We start from the raw sequence: 19859 nt of genomic DNA, 5'->3' as shown, positions 1-19859 counted from the left end.
TTTGTTCCGTAAACTCACCCATTTCACTGAAATATAATGTGTAATACTTTCTTTTGCTTCATGCGTTTTCCTCTAAAATATATATTTTTTGCAATATCTAAAACACATTGAGACTAACATGACATTCTGATTATATATTGTATTAAAAATGCATGAAATAATAACATTTTGTTCCTTAAACTCACCCATTTTACTGGTCTATTATGTGTTGCTGTATATTTCCATATCGTTCCCTAATGAAGAGAAACTTTTGAGGTTGTGCCACAGATGGAGTTGATCCCACTGTGAGTCAGACTGGAGCTAAATTCAATAATTGATAACTTGTGAAAACAGTGAAAGAAAGTCAATGTTTTATAATTAACAAAAACCCTGAGAGCTGGATCTCGTTTACGATCAGAGACTGAACTTTGGATCTGACAAGATTTACCTTTCTTATCTTTGAATACAACCGGGTCCATCTGCAGCTGCGTGACTTTATACAACGTACGTTTTTTATTGCATCCCACAGAACTGTGTATTATGTTTTATTATGTCATAAACGGACAGCTTGTTATCAGCTGTGTCGTCAGCGGAGATAATACTCTAATACTAAAAGGACAATTTCTACATGTTTGTGTTCAAACACTTTGATGCTTTAGCACCGTAACAACAGCTTTGAACACTTCAGACATCACACAAACATCATTTAGTTTCAAGAGAATACATTTTCTAAACATCCTCCAGTCTAGAAAACATACAATATAGGTTTGGTACTTAAGAAAAATGATTGGCTTTGGTAGTTTTTATTAATGAATGATATATGCTGTGTAGAGATAGTTTAAGGTTGTAAAAGAAAACATAATTCCCTCTGTAATATACATATTTTATATTGTTGTGAAAACACACAAAATATATATATTTTAAGATGTTAAACCCTGTTTTGATATATTTACGGGTCAACTACAGACTTGTTTGGGCCTAACTTGATCTTTATTTAAATATTAATTGAAGACACCAATAGCTTAAACATCTATTACAAATAGATTGAATTTCCTTTAATAAATATAACTTTATTACACCACGAGATTTGAAAAACTGCCCTCTAGTGGCAGTATCAGAAACTAAATGTGGAATTTATAAAAACAGTTTGAGTATCAATTTAAAGATGTTATTAAAACGTTACTTCCTGTTATGTAATAGTACATATAGTCATATTTGAGCCTTTTAACTTCTCCTTTAATATCCCAATTTCAGTGTATCAGTTTCCAGTAAAAAATAGGCGTCTTGTTATTTAATTGATATCCCTGCACACCAAAAAGTTATTTATTTATTTTCCTCATCATTTTCTATTTATTTTTGCCATCTTGCTATAACAACACTCCCATAATATTCCTTCAAGCTGTGTCACTGATGTGTTGATGGGAGGGGCTCAGCTTCGTGACGTACCTCTGTTGACAGTAGTAAAACCTCCACACACGCACACACACACACACTCTCACACACACACTGCTTCCACTTTCTCCACACACTCTCGCCGAGCTGCGCGCCTCTCCATCCCCGGCTGTGCGCACTCTCTCCCCGCAGAGCGTAGGAGCAACGACCGCAGGCTGAGAACCGGACAGACTGCAGCGTAAAGAGGGAATAACACCCGGGAATATCATGTCTTCTAAAGCCATGGAGTGCATGATGCTGGCGGAGGAGCAGACCAAAGTTCTGGAGGACAGTTTCACTAAAGTCACCAGACATCCGGACGGGACCACGCTCATGCTGATCGCAGCCGAGTGCGGGCTGTCAGAGGAGGACACACAAGTGAGTAGAGAGACAAAACATGGGGTGGGGGGGAAACGCTATTTTATTAGTATGGGGTAAAAAAGAGTGTTTTTTACAGGGTTTTCAAGTCAAGATGTGTGAGTTGAAAAGCAGCATTTCTAGAAATAACGAGTTAATAATGTTGAGGAAACACAAGTGAGTAAAGAGACATAACGTGAACAAACGGTCTTTTATACTGAGTTGTGTTAAGATGGGCTAAAAAAATGGTGAAAGAAATGTGTTTTTCACAATGTTTGCAAGTCATCTGTACATTTTGGCTGAAGTTTATTGATAAGCAGGATTTCTAGAAATTGTAAGAGCGTAGAACTTCTTGCTATTGATGAGGACACACAAGTGAGTAGAAATAAATCCCTCTTTTATTAGTATTCGACAGTATGGGGTGAAAACGGTGTTTTTCAAACAAGTCTAGATGTGAGTTTATGGCTAAAATGTATTGAAAAGCAGCATTTCTAGAAAATATAAGAGTGTAGAACTTCTTGATATTAGGTTTTAAGGACACACAAGTGAGTAGAGAGACCAAACATGTGGAAAAGAATAACTCTTTTCTTGAGATTGTGCTCAGTATGGGGTAAAAAGTGTGTTTTCACAATGTTTTCAAGCCTAGATGTGTGAGTTTATGGCTAAAATGTATTGAAAAGTGTAGAACTTCTTGATATTAGGTTTTAAGGACACACAAGTGAGTATAGAGACCTGACATGTCCAAAACTCCCTTTTGTTATTAGTATTGTGGTCAGTATGGGGTAAAAAGGGTGTTATTACAGTGTTTTCAAGTCTAGATTTATGGCTAAAATGTATTGAAAAGCAGCATTTATTTTATTTAAAATGAGGTAATAGAACATCTTAATATTAGCTGTGTTGAGGACACACAAGTGAGTATAGAGAATTAATGTGAAACAACTCAAATGTATTCTGAGTTTTGTTCAGATGGGATAATAAAATATTTGTTTTTCACAATCTTTGCAAGTCAGATTGTGTGGTTTTAGGCTGGAATCCAGTGAAAAGCAGCATTTCTAGAAAATATAAGAGTGTAGAACATCTTAATTGAAGGGTTTGAGGACACACGAGTGAGTTTTCACATTGCTTTCAAGTCTAAATGTGTGAGTTTAAGGCTGAAACGTGTTAAGTGGCATTTCTGTAAATAATTTGATAACAGAAAACTCCTATAGTATACAGTACTACTGAATAGTATATATCAATGTAATATTCTTATACAGACTGTTACCAAGTGGTGAACTCCTAAGAAAGTCATTTTAGTTTTAAGGTGATTTAAACATGTCAGTGGTCATTTTACAGTTTTTCTGTGTAGTATTCTAGACCTTTACAAACGTGTAATGTATAGTATTCCCATAGACCATGAGCAGGAGTAACCCATCTCTCTGCTGTGTGATCGCTTTGTGTGGTCAACCTTTCTTTTATGGTGATTTAAGAATATTTACGGTCATTTAATTGAGCCGTGGCCCTTTACAAACATGTCTTTCATATGATATGTGTACAGTATCCTTGTAGCAGACATAGTAACCACACTGGTTTTTCTATTTGTGTGGTCAGGACTTAGTAAATATGTAGTATTAATATGGTCATAAATCTAGATTTGTAAATTTTTAGGCTGACTATATTGATGTAATTGTGTTGCTGAACAAACAGTATGCCGCATTTATATAAATAATGAGATATTGATATAGGCACGTAGCCAACTCCTTTACCACATCATCATCTATGCCAAGTTGTTCAACTGTTTATGCAAAATGTTGTTGTGCATTTTCATTTTCAATACGCATTTGGGTGAAACTAAGTGTCATTTTATGTCACTGAGTAGTTTAACCTCAGTAGTACTTTAGTAGATATACTATTTTATTTTTAAATCTATGCAAATGTGAGAGGTTTTACTGAAGTTACAGAAAAAACCGAACTTGTTCACTTAGACTCAGGAAACATGTCAATATGGTGTCACAAGTTAGTGTCAAGAAAGTTGACAAGTCAGGAGAGTGTGTGTCAGTTTTCATATCAGTGTCTCAGTTAGAGGAAGATACAGCTAAACAACATTTTAAATCTGTGATATGAAACTTAATCCAGCAGGTTTGTGTGTGATCCCTGGCTAATATGTCTGGTTAAATGTCGCAATCTAATGATATAATTGTCATTTGCACGTCAACACTGACCACAGAGGCGGCAGCGCCCCATTGATCGTCTGCTCCACTGTTGTTCTACATGATGAAGTCATTCAGAGTGGAGTTTCCTGCTTCTGTTTCAGCTCAGGAAGAATCTTTTGTTCATTCTTACGAACACTGATTGATCTCCACAGGGGGACTTCAAGTTTAAAGAGGACAACTTTAAGGAAAGATCATACGTCCATCCATCAGTGAGGGAAGTCTCTATTGTTGACAAAGTTTGAGTTTATTTTAGTGATACTTGGCCGGATGTGCACATGTTCCCATTTCAGACCATCTTAGAGGCATTAATTGAAGTGGAAAACATGACAAAACATCACATTACTAGTTAGGTATTTAATCTCTCCCACCACCACCCCTCTCCCACATGTAAACACTCCCACCATGCCTCTATCTGAGGAATGTCTAACTGTAAGTCTGTGCAACTGTCACATCAGGAGCCAGATGTGAAGCTTCAGAGTGCCAATAACAACATGTTGAAAGGCACCTCCTGTAAACCCTCTGATGGATCATTGTAAAAGCTCTCCGTAATGAGGTATAGTTTGTGGGGTTGGAATAGATTGGTGCATTCATGACGTACTTTTAAATGGAGATCTGGAAGTTAGCATCTCAATGGCTCCCTCGGATAAAAAAACAATCACATTTTCTTCAAGCAAATTAAACTCTGTGAGATATTGACACCACTTTATGATTATTGAAGAGTAAATCTTCAGATTCCCAGAAGTAAAAAGCTAACATTAGGATATAAAGGAACTACAGATCGGTCACATGACTTCACGTCACCACCGCTAAACTAAAGGTGGCTAACGTTAGGATATAAAGGAACTACAGATCGGTCACATGACTTCACGTCACCACCGCTAAACTAAAGGTGGCTAACGTTAGAATATAAAGGAACTACAGATCGGTCACATGACTTCACGTCACCACCGCTAAGCTAAAGGTGGCTAACGTTAGGCTATAAAAGAACTACAGCACGGTCACATGACTTCACGTCACCACCGCTAAGCTAAAGGTGGCTAACGTTAGGCTATAAAAGAACTACAGCACGGTCACTGACTTCACGTCACCACCGCTAAGCTAAAAGTGGCTAATGTTGGGCTATAAAGGAACTACAGCACGGTCACATGACTTCACGTCACCACCGCTAAGCTAAAGGTGGCTAATGTTGGGCTATAAAGGAACTACAGATCGGTCCCATGACTTCACGTCACCACCGCTAAGCTAAAGGTGGCTAATGTTGGGCTATAAAGGAACTACAGCACGGTCACATGACTTCACGTCACCACCGCTAAGCTAAAGGTGGCTAACGTTAGGCTATAAAATAACTACAGCACGGTCACATGACTTCACGTCACCACCGCTAAGCTAAAGGCGGCTAACGTTAGGCTATAAAAGAACTACAGCACGGTCACATGACTTCACGTCACCACCGCTAAGCTAAAGGCAGCTAGTGTTCGGCCTGATGGCGTTTAGTCGTCTCATTGAGACACTTGTTAGCAACCTCCTTTTGTAACCGTACCTTAACCAGTTGGGTATTTACTGACGTATGTTACTAAACATGACATTCGTATACATTTTAATCAACCTTGTTTTGGGGAAATTCACCAAAAGCTGATTGAAAAGCCATTGACTTCAAGATGAAAGACTGGAAATGCTAAAATACTAACATATTTCCTGCTCTAGGACTCATTCCCGCACCACTCCCCATTAAATCTATTTTGCACATTTCTTTTACTAAATGCCTCCATATCGATATTGCGACAATATTCTAGGGTTGACTTTTCGTGATCTCACGCAATTACTATGAGTAATGTGGATATAACAAATAATAGAAAAAGCTAGAACATCAAGCTTTGTTCAGAAAGTTACATCACTTAACTATAATGCAGCCATTAAAACCAAGTAAGGAAAAAGCTTATGCCATATTACGATATCCAAAATCTAATCTAATTTATCGACATATTCCCCAGCCCTTGTTGGTATTCCTCTTCAATTCAATTTCCAGGGCAACAACACGCCTACTGTATTTGCTTAGCTGTACCCACTGTTGAAACCCTACATGTAAATTATTTCATTTGCGTTGACGTAACACCTCATAGGCAAATATTTCTGCTAGTGTTTGTGCTTGAGAGGTTAATATCTCACATGACAGGGAAATGTGTGTCCTTTTCATAATTAGCTTTGGCACAGGTGTGTCCTAGCTCTTTGCAGTACAGTACAAATATTCCACCTGTCACTCACTCGTTGACGTGTGACTGTGACATCAACTCCTCAAACCAGTTCATCCAGGTTTCTCAGGGCTGAAGTCACACAGCCCTCAGGTGTAAACGGGTAGACCTGATGATGTAGTTTGTATTAAAAGTGGAGGCCTCTTTTACAATTTTGTCCAAGCCTTCTGCATCACTGTAGCTACAAATGTTGAAAGAAAAGACAACATATGCTTTGGTTTGCAGTCCAGAGATGTTTAAGCCTCAATACTTAAAGGGATGCTCCATGGTTAATATTTCATTTCCATAAATAAGGGTAACGTGAGAGAGAATTAGATAAAAAGTCTATAGCGACGATTTGCAATATCCTGACTTTTAATCCCTTGTATAAATCGTAATGTTCCCATAATGCACCACAGTAAACTGATATTTATGTTAAATGTGTATAGAGTACAAATTTAAAGTAGAGGGTCTCAAATTCCCTCAAATCCTTCGTACATGCTCGTAAACGCTGCAATTTTTACTATTTGTAATCATTCTGTCCGTACTGAATGATGACCCTCTATCATGACCAAGTTGCGTGAAGGCAACGTCATTTTTTATCGAAACAATGTGTTGTTTCGGGGGAATAAAAGCATCAAGCAATCATGTTTTGGATTTGAATCTATAGTCGACAGTCCGAACCAAGACTGCAAACTTTATTACAATTTTAAACCTTGATAAAGTCAGCTCTACCAGATCCACAATTGTTACCTTTCACAATAAACGCCCTGGCCATATACACGTAACTTTTTAACCTTCCATCCAAATGTGTTTTTCTGAAGATTGACCTGGCTCTCACATTTAATTTGCTGCCAGTATGAATAGTTTAGCTTGTTTTTCCAGCATGTTCATGTCAGTAAATGGCCATACGCCTGATGTGTAAACGCCTTGAAAGAGGAGAAAATCCAGTCCTCAATAAACCCAGAAATGAAGTTTTAGACGGACTAAGTGCATATGTTTTTCCTGGTAGTTGTGTAGAAATGTATGGCCCATTATCAAAGCATCTAACAAGCTCATAAACCACATATGACTCACAAATGAACATACTATGGTTTGAACATGCGAACATGGCTTAAAAAAGCACATTAAAATCCATGTTAAAACAGCAGATGCTTACATTTCGCATGTATCGTTCAAGCGATTTGAACATGCTAACGTTAGCCTGTTAAGATGTATTCTCGCCGAAGACGTGTGTGGAAACCCAGAGGCAATTTCACACAAAACATTTCGCTTACTTCTTTTACCGCAGAGCACCACCTTCGTTTCTAACACATCCAAGGTGTTTCATTATTTGGCTCCACTGAGGTTTACAATGCAGCTTTTCAGCCGATGAAAGATGTTAGATAAACTAAAACTGCTCTGCGCTGCGTCCTAATTCCTCTCCCAGTGTCAGTGACTGTTTCCATTCATGGTACACAAAGGTGGGAGGGCTAACCTGACAGAGTGAGGTAAAGGTCTGGCCCCTCATCAAAAGACCTCAATTCATTTCCAGCTGATGAGCGGTTTTTTTTCTGCCTTTTTTCTACCGCTTCCCCCCTATCGAGCGTTAACAAAGCTCTCATTGGAGAAGGTTTAGCTGGAGAAACACTCCCGAACTCCACTCCCCGTTTCACATTTACAACATGCTCTAACCTCTGTAAGGCATGCTTAAGCTCCTTTCATAGATCACTTGTATTTGTTTTCAGTGAGTCAGCAAAGGTGAAGAGAAGTTTGAAAGGCCTGGTTATGTAATCCACTCCTATAGTCAGTTTGAAAGAACAACATAAGCACGAGTGTATAGGTCAGCAGGATTATAGGACTTTTTAAAAGACATTCAAAGGTATTTTCCACTTTGAAAAGGATTGCAAACTAAACAGGGTTGTGACTTTCAGAGGATAAATGGCTTCTGTGTTTTGTGTGTAATCTGACTTCCATTCAAAACCTGGTAGAGAAAATGGCATTTTAAAGACTGTATAGACTGGATTTTCTTCAGTTTGGACACATCTAATGTTAAAGAATAGTTTATTTCCCCCCAAAATGAATGTCCTGCATCACAGAGAGGAGCTACACGAATATGAAATCCTCACACAGATGAACGCAGAGCAGAATTGATTTACTCCTAAGTGCAAACACAGATGACTCCAAATGGGATTCTCATGTGTTCTCGACAAAATGTGGAAACCATCCAGGTGCACGTCTATAAAGTGTGTGTGTGTGTGTGTGTGTTTGTGTGTGTGTGTGTGTGTGTGTGTGTGTGTGTGTGTGTGTGTGTGTGTGTGTGTGTGTGTGTCGAGTCAGGGTTTCAGTGGCGCACTTATTTGTGGAGGAGCCTGCTAAAGTCGGATGGAAAAAAATTTCTTTCGTGGTTTTCATAATACAACTTCGCCTCGGGGTCACTGCCGTGTCACTGTGACTCAGAGACCACACCTAAACTCACAAAGAAATATAAGTGTAACGTAATTATGAACTTAATTGAGTCAGAAACATGGCTACAGCTATGACTGTCTTTTAGGCGTATCATTTAGATGTAGGGTTTGCCTTTTAGGATGGTGCTCCGGTCACGAAAAGACTCAACAAAAATAAAACCAGTTATGGAAATCCTTAATTCCCCTTTAAATCTGACTGTGCTAAAATATTTTCGTTATTTAATCCTAACCTAATCAAAACCGTTATCGTTTTCTTTTTATAAACTCACAAGCGTGCGTATAGGCCTACTAAAATACATATGGACGTTTTCATGTATCATAACAGGCTAATGCTAGCATGCTAAAATGGTGCATGAAAAAAGTCAGCTTATTTCTGCTGCTGTAGACAGAAGATGTTGATATGCTAACTGTAGCCACGTTAACTTGTTCAAGGCGTAGCATGTTCAAATCTGACTTACATGTTCCTAATGAGCTTGTTAGCCAACCTAAATGCTTTGAAAGCTGGACGCATAAGTTCACTGCAGATGTTGTCATTTTGGCAATGATGTTAGGGTGCACATTTAACAGCATACGACGCGCTAATGAGGCTAAGCAGGTGACCGCATTGTCCTTATTACTGCCGAAAAGTAAAGCTAGCTACTGTATATCCCAGTAGCGCTCATATGTATGCTAAGCTAGGTTAACATACTGATTACAGCACTCACAGACATGAATTTGATTGAGTTTTTCATCTCAGTAGAAAGAAAAGCACTGATTTATCCTAGCAGGTGTTATTATAGCTTTAAACCCATCACATGGCAATGGTAATATTATTAACCAGACATCTATATCCACACCTCTGAGATTGCAGTGTTTAAATTCAAACAAACTGTAATCGATACCAGTTGAATCACTTCACTTAAGTATCACATAGTCATCCTATAGTTGTTTTAGTTCCTCATGTGTCCAGGCATCGTTCAATAACAGGTGTGAAGCCTATACTGTATGTACCCAGTGGCCTGAGGATGTATTTTTGTCCAGATCACTCTTGACACTACACACACTCCACCTGTGTTGCTTCTCAGGAATATTCCTGTCATGACTGTATTCTGTAAATTACCTCATTGCTTTGTTTCTGAACCAAACCTCCTGCAACACCTCCCATGGGTGTGTTTGTAATTAGTTCCTTTTGTTTGTGTCCTGCAGAAATGGTTCAAGCTACGCAACGCACAGTGGAGGAAGGCGGAGGGTCTTCCGTCTGAACTCGGATCAGTGTTGGACTGATACCGAAGAAGGAGAAGAAGAAGCTCTGCGCTGACTTTGTTGCTCCTGGACAAAAATGCCCCCTCCACCTTTTCCTCATACCCTTCCCCTCTGTGTCATTCGTTCTTGTTTTGTATCTATTAAGCTATTTTAACTTACGGAATGTGAAGGTGTTTGTGTGCCAATATAACCGCCATGTTTACAGAAATAAACATATTGTTATTATTATAAGTTAAAATGACTCGAGTGTGCTCTGTGGTTATACAATAGTCTAAAGGGGGACTGGGGACCTTTTGTTTTCAGGCTTTGTTTACATGTGCGTCTGTCAGCAGGGAGCCGACTATAAAAAAAATGTAAGGAAGCGCTGGGATTACAATAGATGTTGCTGGAATCAGTTGCCGCTATCCAGGGACAATTGTGGAAAATGTCCAGTTGTAGAGGAAGGAGGATGGGGTGGACATATGAGCCGAGTGAGCTGAATGACTAAATCACGGGCTAAATAACAGGTGATGTCATTTCAATGTCCATTTCCTTCCTTGTGATCACTCTTAAAGGATATGATTACAGCAGTCGGTTTGAACTTAAAGGTGGGGTATGGTCATTCACTTCAGAAACACTTTTTGTTATATTCCATGGAATGCTCTTAACATCCCGATAGCAATGAATATATTAAATGCTTTGACAATAAATACATAACAAAATATCCTCTGTGGAAGCCGTGGCGCTGTAAAAAGCCGGCCCGGCTAAAGTAACTGGATGGCCTACCTGCCTGTCAGCCTTCCATCTGTGCACAAACTTATCTCGTGCCCTCATTGGTCATGTGCGCGTTCGTGTGTGTTGGAGGAGGGGCTCTGTGAGGAAGTCTGAAGGAAGGGGCAGATTTTTTTTGGGTGCGTACTTTCAAATTCTAGTGCACTCGAGCTGGTTTCTCCATTCTTACCTACCCTACCTTTAATGGCTAAAAAAAGATGTATAGACAAGTATTTTTTTGTACTTTAATATTTACTGGAGCCCCGAAAATACTCACTAGCCTATAGAGCATCACATGCTGAAAAAGTCTGTAAGAAATGCACTATTACTTGTGTTTTTTATTGATGTTTTCCTGAAATAACGCTGCCCTGCTGAGTCTTTTACTTATTTTTAAGAACCACGTCTTCAGTGATTGGCCTGTGGTCTGAGTGCTACTAAAAAGGAAGATAAGACAGGAAGTACTGATGAAAGCACATTGTTGGTTTGGGTTTGTTTGAATGAAAATAGTTCAGTTTGTGGTTATTTTGGGATGCTTCCTCTGACCTGATTTTGGTTGCTGTCCTGTTGAATTGTTTTAGTTAGCAGGATGTTTTAATAATACTAAAGGTTATGGTCTAAGGACAAAGTAGCGTTTTTATTTTTGTTCAACTACCACACCTGCTTATTGGAAAAACTGTCACATGTATTTATAGCTTTTTGGGCAATATATGTTAAGGGTTAAGAGCATTTAATATTATCTCTTTTTATTCTCCCTTTCATGTTACCAGTTTCAAGTTCAAGCGAGAGGTACAATACATTCTTTGAAATGAAATACATAGTTATTTTCAGCAGAAACAAGAGGCTACATAAATGACGCTGTGGAGGAACGAAAATGATATTAAATCAGACATGTTCAAAAAGTGGAGCGAGAGGCAGTTTCTAAATGTACCGGTCAGCAAAGAAATGTTGTTTGTGAAGAAGGTGTGAGAAAGAGAGAGAAGAGATGAGGTTTCCTGCCAAACAGCCCGGAGTGAACTCTCTGTGAGAACAGTCTGCACAACGAGCTCGACAGAAACCAACACCAACCCAACAGGTAGTTCAACTGCTCATACACTGCTGCTTTTAACAAGCTGCTGTGACAAGGTGTTAACATCTGCCACACACACACACACACACACACACACACACACACACACACACACACACACACACACACACACACACCACACACACACACACACACACACACACACACACACACACACACACACACACACACACACACACACACACACACACACACACACACACACACCACACACACACACACACACACACATACACACACACACACACACACACACACACACACACACACACATACATACCATGTATGTATACATCACTTCATACACATACATGCATTTCTTGGAGACTTATCCTAACCTTAACCATAACCAACACATGCCTAACCCTCACCCTAAACCTAACCAAGTCTTGACCCTAAAATGAATGATTCCCCTCATGGGGACCTCCATTTTGTCCCCATAAGGGAGGCGAGTCCCCACACGTGACTGTGTAAACAGATGTAGGTCCCCACAAGTATAGTAATGCTAGGCCACACACACACACACACACACACACACACACACACACACACACACACACACACACACACACACACACACATACACATACACATACACATACACACATTCATAAAGTATGTATAATCAGCAATGATATTCATGACATCTTCTTAGTTTACTTGTGACATAATTATTTGTAGTTATTAGTAAAACACCCGCAAAACTCCTCAATTTGATAATTGTTTCTAATTGTTTGAGATGATATTTGAATCCCCATATGAAGAGAAAAACAGAACACACACACACACACACACACCCCTACACACACAAAAACAAAAACACACACAGTGGTGTCTGTTTCCTGAGCCTGGGGGTGTTTTCCTCTGTTCAGCTAAAAATAGGCACAGTTGTTTATAGTGTGAACACCCCACACACACTGACACACACACATGCTGTTGCTCAAGCCCCTGCTGAAAACACACATTATATCAGAGACCCCACCCATCTCTCACTCACACTATTTCCTCTTAGTTTGGATTGCTTAGCACCAAAACGGTTTACTTTTATTGCTCGGGTGATATTACACATTGTGAGCAAAACAATGTCAACGAGTGTTGGAAAGGTTCTTTTTGAACTGTTAAAAGTTAGACTATAGTTACCCTTTGAAAATGTAAAAACTAAAATAAATCCAAAACTTTTCAATAAAGAAACTGTTGAATTAAAAAATTAAAAATAGACTAAAATCAAATTTAAAGAGTTGTGTCCTACAACCAGAGAAGTCATACAATGCTGCATTGATTCCAAGTCACTGGGTCACATGACATAGAAGCAATTGAAAAGCAATCTTTTCCCAAATTACTTTATAAATTATGCAATATCTACAACTTTTATACCAATATAAGCCACTAAAAAGGAAAGATTACTCAATGACGGTTTAACTAATTAATTCATATGGAAATACAGTTACTCCAGGTTGTTTTAAATAATGGAAAAAGCAGGAGGATTTATTTAAAAATATTTTTTGCCAGATATTCAATGCATTCAGCTGATAATGTATCCAAAGTGACTTATCTGCATTACTAAAAGTGGAATAAACTATCATATCTAATATTCCTGAGAGAGATCACGAAGTCCTGATGGTGCACAAACATTCTCTCTGCAGTCAGTGCAGTGAAAGCAGGATGTGAGTCTCTGTGTGTGTGTGTGTGTGTGTGTGTGTGTGTGTGTGTGTGTGTGTGTGTGTGTGTGTGTGTGTGTGTGTGTGTGTGTGTGTGTGTGTGTGTGTGTGTGTGTGTGTGTGTGTGTGTGTGTGTGTGTGGTCTAGCATTACTATACTGTTTACACAGTCACGTGTGGGGACTCGCCTCCCTTATGGGGACAAAATGGAGGTCCCCATGAGGGGAATCATTAATTTTAGGGTCAAGACTTGGTTAGGGTTAGGGTAAGGTTAAAGGCAAGGGTTAGGCATGTGTTGGTTATGGTTAATGTTAGGACAAGTCTCCAGGAAATACATGTAAGTCAATGTAATGTCCCCTGAAGGGATGTATACATGGTGTGTGTGTGTGTGTGTGTGTGTGTGTGTGTGTGTGTGTGTGTGTGTGTGTGTGTGTGTGTGTGTGTGTGTGTGTGTGTTGTGGAGCCATAAGAGTGTGTGTGCAGCATGTGAATGCAGTGTGGTTTTGTGTGTTGCTAAGAGGACTCTGCAGAGCTGTGAGGAATCTGCCATTTAGCTCTGCCAGCTTCAGATGGGTCACTTTGTGCTGCTTGACTTCTGTTCCCATAAAGGCAGGAGAACACAGAGTCTTGTTAACTGCGAGTCAATTCTCCCTTACTGAACTGGGATTTTTCATGCTCTTTTAATCACATTATGTGACCTTTTGTGACATGCTATAACATTAATACATATGTTTTCTTAAGGCAAGCTAAACTATGATTTAAACATATTTTTTAAATACTATTTATGACATGCTATAATATAAATATATTTATTTATTAGATTCATTCACTCCACAGCTCCATATAATATGCTCATCGTGGGTGTTCTCTTTTAACCAATCACATTTCACCTCAAACTCCAGCAGCCAATCATCGTGCTGCAGTCAAACTTTAAAATCGTTCTCCTCTCTCCTGCAGTCAGCTGTGATTTCAGGTGTTCATGCTGCGGCCTCCACCCCATCTACCTCCTCTCATTACATCCAGAGTCAGGAGAGATAACCAAAAAAACACCTCCTCTTCATCACATCTCCTCATCAAATCCAGATCTTCAGCATCCTCTTCATCACATCTCCTCATCAAATCCAGATCTTCAGCATCCTCTTCATCACACTTCGTCATCAAATCCATATCTTCAGCATCCTCTTCATCACACTTCCTCATCAAATCCATATCTTCAGCATCCTCTTCATCACACTTCCTCATCAAATCCATATCTTCAGCATCCTCTTCATCACACTTCCTCATCAAATCCATATCTTCAGCATCCTCTTCATCACACTTCCTCATCAAATCCATATCTTCAGCATCCTCTTCATCACACTTCCTCATCAAATCCATATCTTCAGCATCCTCTTCATCACACCTCCTCATCAAATCCAGATCTTCAGCATCCTCTTCATCACACCTCCTCATCAAATCCAGATCTTCAGCATCCTCTTCATCACACTTCCTCATCAAATCCATATCTTCAGCATCCTCTTCATCACACTTCCTCATCAAATCCAGATCTTCAGCATCCTCTTCATCACACCTCCTCATCAAATCCAGATCTTCAGCATCCTCTTCATCACACTTCCTCATCAAATCCAGATCTTCAGCATCCTCTTCATCCCTTCTCCTCATCAATCCAGATCTTCATCATCACCACCAGTGTCTAGAGTCTAGACCCCAAGGGTTGGTTTCCTATATGCTCACAGCTGCACTTCCTCTTAAGATATACGATATCAGGATTGGGTTTTAATCTCCAAAGACTATTTACATTTCCATCATACGGCGCATGCGCAAGTAAATGTTCTTTAAACAACAAGTGAAGTCTTTCCTGATTGAAATGTTTGCACATGCTATTAATAACAAAAACCACAAAGAATCTGTTGACATTCCCAGTTTAAAAAGTACCCTCCCTTCTTCTGTTGAAGCATCCAACTCCGCTCCCATATGTCAGAGATGTTGTGAAAGAAAACACAGTTCAGAGTTGACGTTCAAAACATCCTCATGTGGGAGGAAACATGTGGGGTGCTTTGGTGACAGAAAAATCTGGGAGTGTATCTTATAAAATATGACTTCTTAATTTACACTAATAGAAAATATTCATCACACGCTAAAATTAGCTAGCCAGCACTGATCTGCTTTGAACTGTCACCGTCAGACAAACTGTCGCAAACCTTTAAAGCAAAACTAAAACTTGACCATCCTTAGATTTTTGCATTCCTTTCCGACACCTTTAGATAAACTCTCAGATAAACTGGAGGTGGTTTTTCAAAATGCAAACCTGAAGACCATGAAGATACATATTTTTCACACATCTGTTCCTCCTGTGTTGGACCATTTACTCAAACTAATAAACCCAAGTAAAGCCACATGGATGTGCCTCATCCTCGGCAGTATATCATGGGTATTAATTAAGTAAATACTGAGTTTGCAGAGTGAAGGTCCAACTGGTTCTTGTTCAAACCCACAGCAGCAGAAACCGACAGCAGCCAGTTCCTCTCAGCTCAGGGAATATTTACCAGAGACGTTTTTGTTTGGAGAGAGTTCCTGTTACTCCACCCTGACATGGATGTTTGCAGAGTAACAACCGTGCAAAGGAAACATAGAAAAAGATAGAGATCATTTTAGTATTTATAAGGAACTTTATAAGCTTGGTTAGCTTGAACCAGCGCCGTATTTCTATTATAGGGCTCTGGCTTGAACTAGCGGAACTAAACGGGAATAGTACGGGGAAAAGTACTCCGTTGTGAACGCGCCTAATACTTTATAATCTGCAGCAACTTCAGGAGATCAAGCTTAAACTCCATTTTCTTCCAATAGGTGATTGTTCTTAACCGGTTGAACCCCATCCCCCCGCCGGCGGGCGGAAAAACGCATCATCTGCAGGAAACAGCGTCTGAGGGCTTCTTAATATTTAATAAACTATCAATGTTTCATATCCATGTAATGCAGTGGTTCTCAAACTTTTTCTGTCAGGCCCCCCCTTTGGAGATAAAAAAAAGTCGGGCCCCCCCAACACAAATAGTCAGGCTCAGTGGCGGCGCCAGAGATTTCTTTTGGGGGTGCTGTGGGGTAGCTTGACCTTTCATAGAGCGTGCTCAAACATTTAGGGTTTCCCATTAATGTACCGGTCGCTACAGTGGAATTTTCTACTGCAACACTCCCCACGCACACTATGTACCCGCGACTGTTACAATGAAGGCTCGATATCAAGTCTCGGCATATAGGTGTAAGCAGGGGTAAAGTGCTATTTTTATAGGTGGTGTGTGGACCTCACATAGGGGGGTCCGGGGGCATGCTCCCCCGGGAAGATTTTTAAATATTGAAGTTGAAAGCATCAATCTGGTGCACTTTGAGAGCAACATGAGAGATCTATGGATACATCGCTCAACACCCATATGAAACAGAATTGTAAACAGATTTACTATTTCTTTATGGATATTTTATAAATCACTCTTTTAAACTTTATTCTTGTTTTACTGTCATATAGTATTTCATAGCTGTTTTTCATGTATTCTCTTATTTTTTTATAACTATAATGATCATATAAACGTGTGCCTCGGAAATAATTGTTTATATTAATGGTGACCAAAACGTTTGAGACCCACTGAGATAACACTGAGAGTCCTTTAGCTCACTGAGACTCTCAGTCTGACAGGAGAGGACTCTCCTCCACTTTGTTGTTAAAAAAACTCCTTATATCCGTTAGCGTAGCTCGCTAGCACCAGAAGCTAACATCAACGATCTCCGGTACCGGTGCGCTATCTCTCTCTCTCGCTCACGCACGCACACAAAATGGCTCGTTCCACACACACACACACACACACACACACACACACACACACACACACACACACACACACACACACACACACACACACACACACACACACACACACACACACACACACCACACACACACACACACACACACACACACACACACACACACACACACACACACACACACACACACACACACACACACACACACACACACACACAGAGCCGAGCTTTAATGAAACACAGAGACCCAGACGTAATAGTACTGTATCATATTATTTTCGAATCAATAATTTTTCAAAATATGATTTTTTTTTTTTTTTATAATCTTTTTTTTTTTTTAATAACCATTTTTCCTCCTGGTCTCTCGCGCCCCCCCTGTCATGCCTCATGCGCCCACATTGGCCCAAGCCAATGTGTCTGTGTCACTTTGAAATGATTTCTGATAATCCATCAGCAATTAAGTTTTAAGTTTTCAGATTTCAGAGCGTAAGATAGGTTTCGCTTTGGGCAAACTGCGTGCGCATAGCCCCCACTTCTCAATGGTAACGTTGGTGTGTATGTGGAAACTCCCCTTCGATTTGATTGGCTCTTTTCCCCTTTTAGAAGTGTAGTTATGGTCATTTGTTCTGGAAATGTCATTTTCGAGCCTGAGACCTGAGAAACAGGCTTGGGGCTTAACGGGTTAAGCACTGAACTGTTAAATATGTGTTAAATCACAGAGGTGTAAAGCAAGAAGGTGTCATAACAAGAACCTCCTTAAAAATAAACCCGTTAATGTAATTAATGCTAAGAGTTTTTATTATTATCTGAAACATCTATTTTTAAGTGTTTCCTGTGTTTTGCAGAAGGTGTGGGCAGCAGGCTCTCCACATCCTGTGGAGGATGTTGGCACAGAACAAGTGATAAAGCAAGACGGCTGAGACAGCGAACAGGAAGTCAGCAAACGTATTAGTTACATAAGAAACATACCTTCTTTAGAGATGATATTATGTCAGAAACACTGACTGTAATCACACCTGTTAAATAACCTAAGACATAAACCAAGCTTTCTTTCAATTATTGGACAGGGGACAATTTACATTTTACACCATTACAAGATGCACACTTTTTACATGACTTTCTTTTGGATACACTATACTATGACTTATTTCATTATATATTTAACTATACTATCTATGGCTTTTTTATGATATTTTCGACATACTACACAAATACTTTTTTGACATTTAGAGATATTATACAATGACTTTTTCTTGATATTTTAATGATTCTTATGATATTTTCATGACTTTTCTCTTGTTATTTCGAACTATTAACTTAGATTTTTGCTATGATATTTTTGACTGACTACACTACAGTATAACCCTTTTTTAACAAACTGTACCATGTCTTTTATATGACATTTTCAATACACCATACTATGACTTTTTCCATGATATCTTTTCAAATATTAAAGGTCCCATGTCATGGCAATTTCTACTGATCATAATTCCATTGTTGAGGTCTACTAAAATAGATTTACATTGTTCAATGTTCCAAACTCACATTGGTTTCTCATACAGCATCTCTGTATAGTATGTGTATTCACTCTCTGTCCTACACGGCTTGTTGGAGCTCCTGCCCCCCCCTCCCCTCCCTGTGAGCCCAGTGGCTGTCTGCGAGACAGCAAGACACCGCAGAACTCAGCCTGGGCACACACACACACACACACACACACACACACACACACACACACACACACACACACACACACACACACACACACCCGCAGCCTGGCTGGGAGTTTGTGTGTGTGCCCAGGCTGAGTTCCGCGGTGTCTTGCTGTCTCGCCGACCCCACACCAGTGAGCCAGCTCACAGTGTCCTGCTCCTCGCAGCAACGTCCCACCGAGTGTGTGTGAGGAAGTCCGCGGATTGGTCCAAACGTAACGGCTCCGCGGACGTAACGTAACGTCATTATACCCGAAATACGTCACTATACCCGAAATACGTCACTATACCCAAGAAGTAAACAATGTAAAAAGAGAAATCTCCAACGAGGCGTTCTGGGGCAGCACAGACAGGTCTTCTCTGTGTTAGAGTTTTACTCGCTACAGGGTGTACTTTGAGGGTTTGTGACTCTGCAGACCGTTCACATGCAGAAAAAGCTTCATAACACAAGGGGACGGTTAATAACCGGAAAAGCATGACATGGGACCTTTAAGACATACTATACTATGACTGTTCATTTGTTCAACATACAGAGAGATACATTCAACAATCTGAGTCATGGCTCACCTAAAGTATCAAAACTCTCTAACACTGGCTGGTGTCTGCCTGTTAGTTAAGGAAGCGCTTGATTTGACGTGCAGCTAACTTCCTCCTCTGCTTGGGGTCACCATCATGGCGGGCTAATCCCAGATTAGCCTCCCAGAGGGACGTCGGTCCAATCTCCTTCATGTCTAGCCGAGTTGAGCTACAAGCTGCACTGATTTACAGCCCACACTGAGAGCAGCAGCACACACCACAATGACTCCTCTTTATGTAACACTCACTTGTTATGGGATCTTAGTGGATTTCCAGGCACTCTCACTGAACTGTGGCCCGGTTGTGGTGTTACCAACAAAGTTATGACCTCTGAAAGGGGGATTGAGAGGCTTTGGGGAAATGTTCTCTCTCACACACACACACACACACA

The 19859-nt window shown here is 39.9% G+C and overlaps 1 protein-coding gene across 1 annotated transcript; it reads left to right on the top strand.

The window, feature by feature from the left end:
• Positions 1-1445: 1445 nt before the first annotated feature.
• hopx (HOP homeobox) lies at positions 1446-10114 on the top strand. The gene is made up of 2 exons (XM_034206839.1): positions 1446-1788; positions 9820-10114. The coding sequence occupies exons 1-2, from the start codon at positions 1639-1641 to the stop codon at positions 9895-9897; spliced, it is 228 nt and encodes a 75-aa protein (XP_034062730.1). The 5' UTR covers positions 1446-1638; the 3' UTR covers positions 9898-10114.
• The last annotated feature ends 9745 nt before the right edge of the window (positions 10115-19859 follow it).

Source organism: Gymnodraco acuticeps, unplaced genomic scaffold (genome assembly GCF_902827175.1).
Source record: "Gymnodraco acuticeps unplaced genomic scaffold, fGymAcu1.1, whole genome shotgun sequence".
In the NCBI taxonomy this organism is placed as follows: domain Eukaryota; kingdom Metazoa; phylum Chordata; class Actinopteri; order Perciformes; family Bathydraconidae; genus Gymnodraco; species Gymnodraco acuticeps.
The sequence above is the reverse complement of the archived record's forward strand: the minus strand, read 5'-3'. Positions and strand labels throughout refer to the sequence as shown.

Bases quoted from the DNA above. Each gene is read 5' to 3' on its own strand.
- hopx (XM_034206839.1), top strand. From the start codon at position 1,639: ATGTCTTCTAAAGCCATGGAGTGCATGATGCTGGCGGAGGAGCAGACC. The intron at 1,789-9,819 runs GTGAGTAGAGAG...TGTGTCCTGCAG, and splicing joins TGTCAGAGGAGGACACACAA to AAATGGTTCAAGCTACGCAA.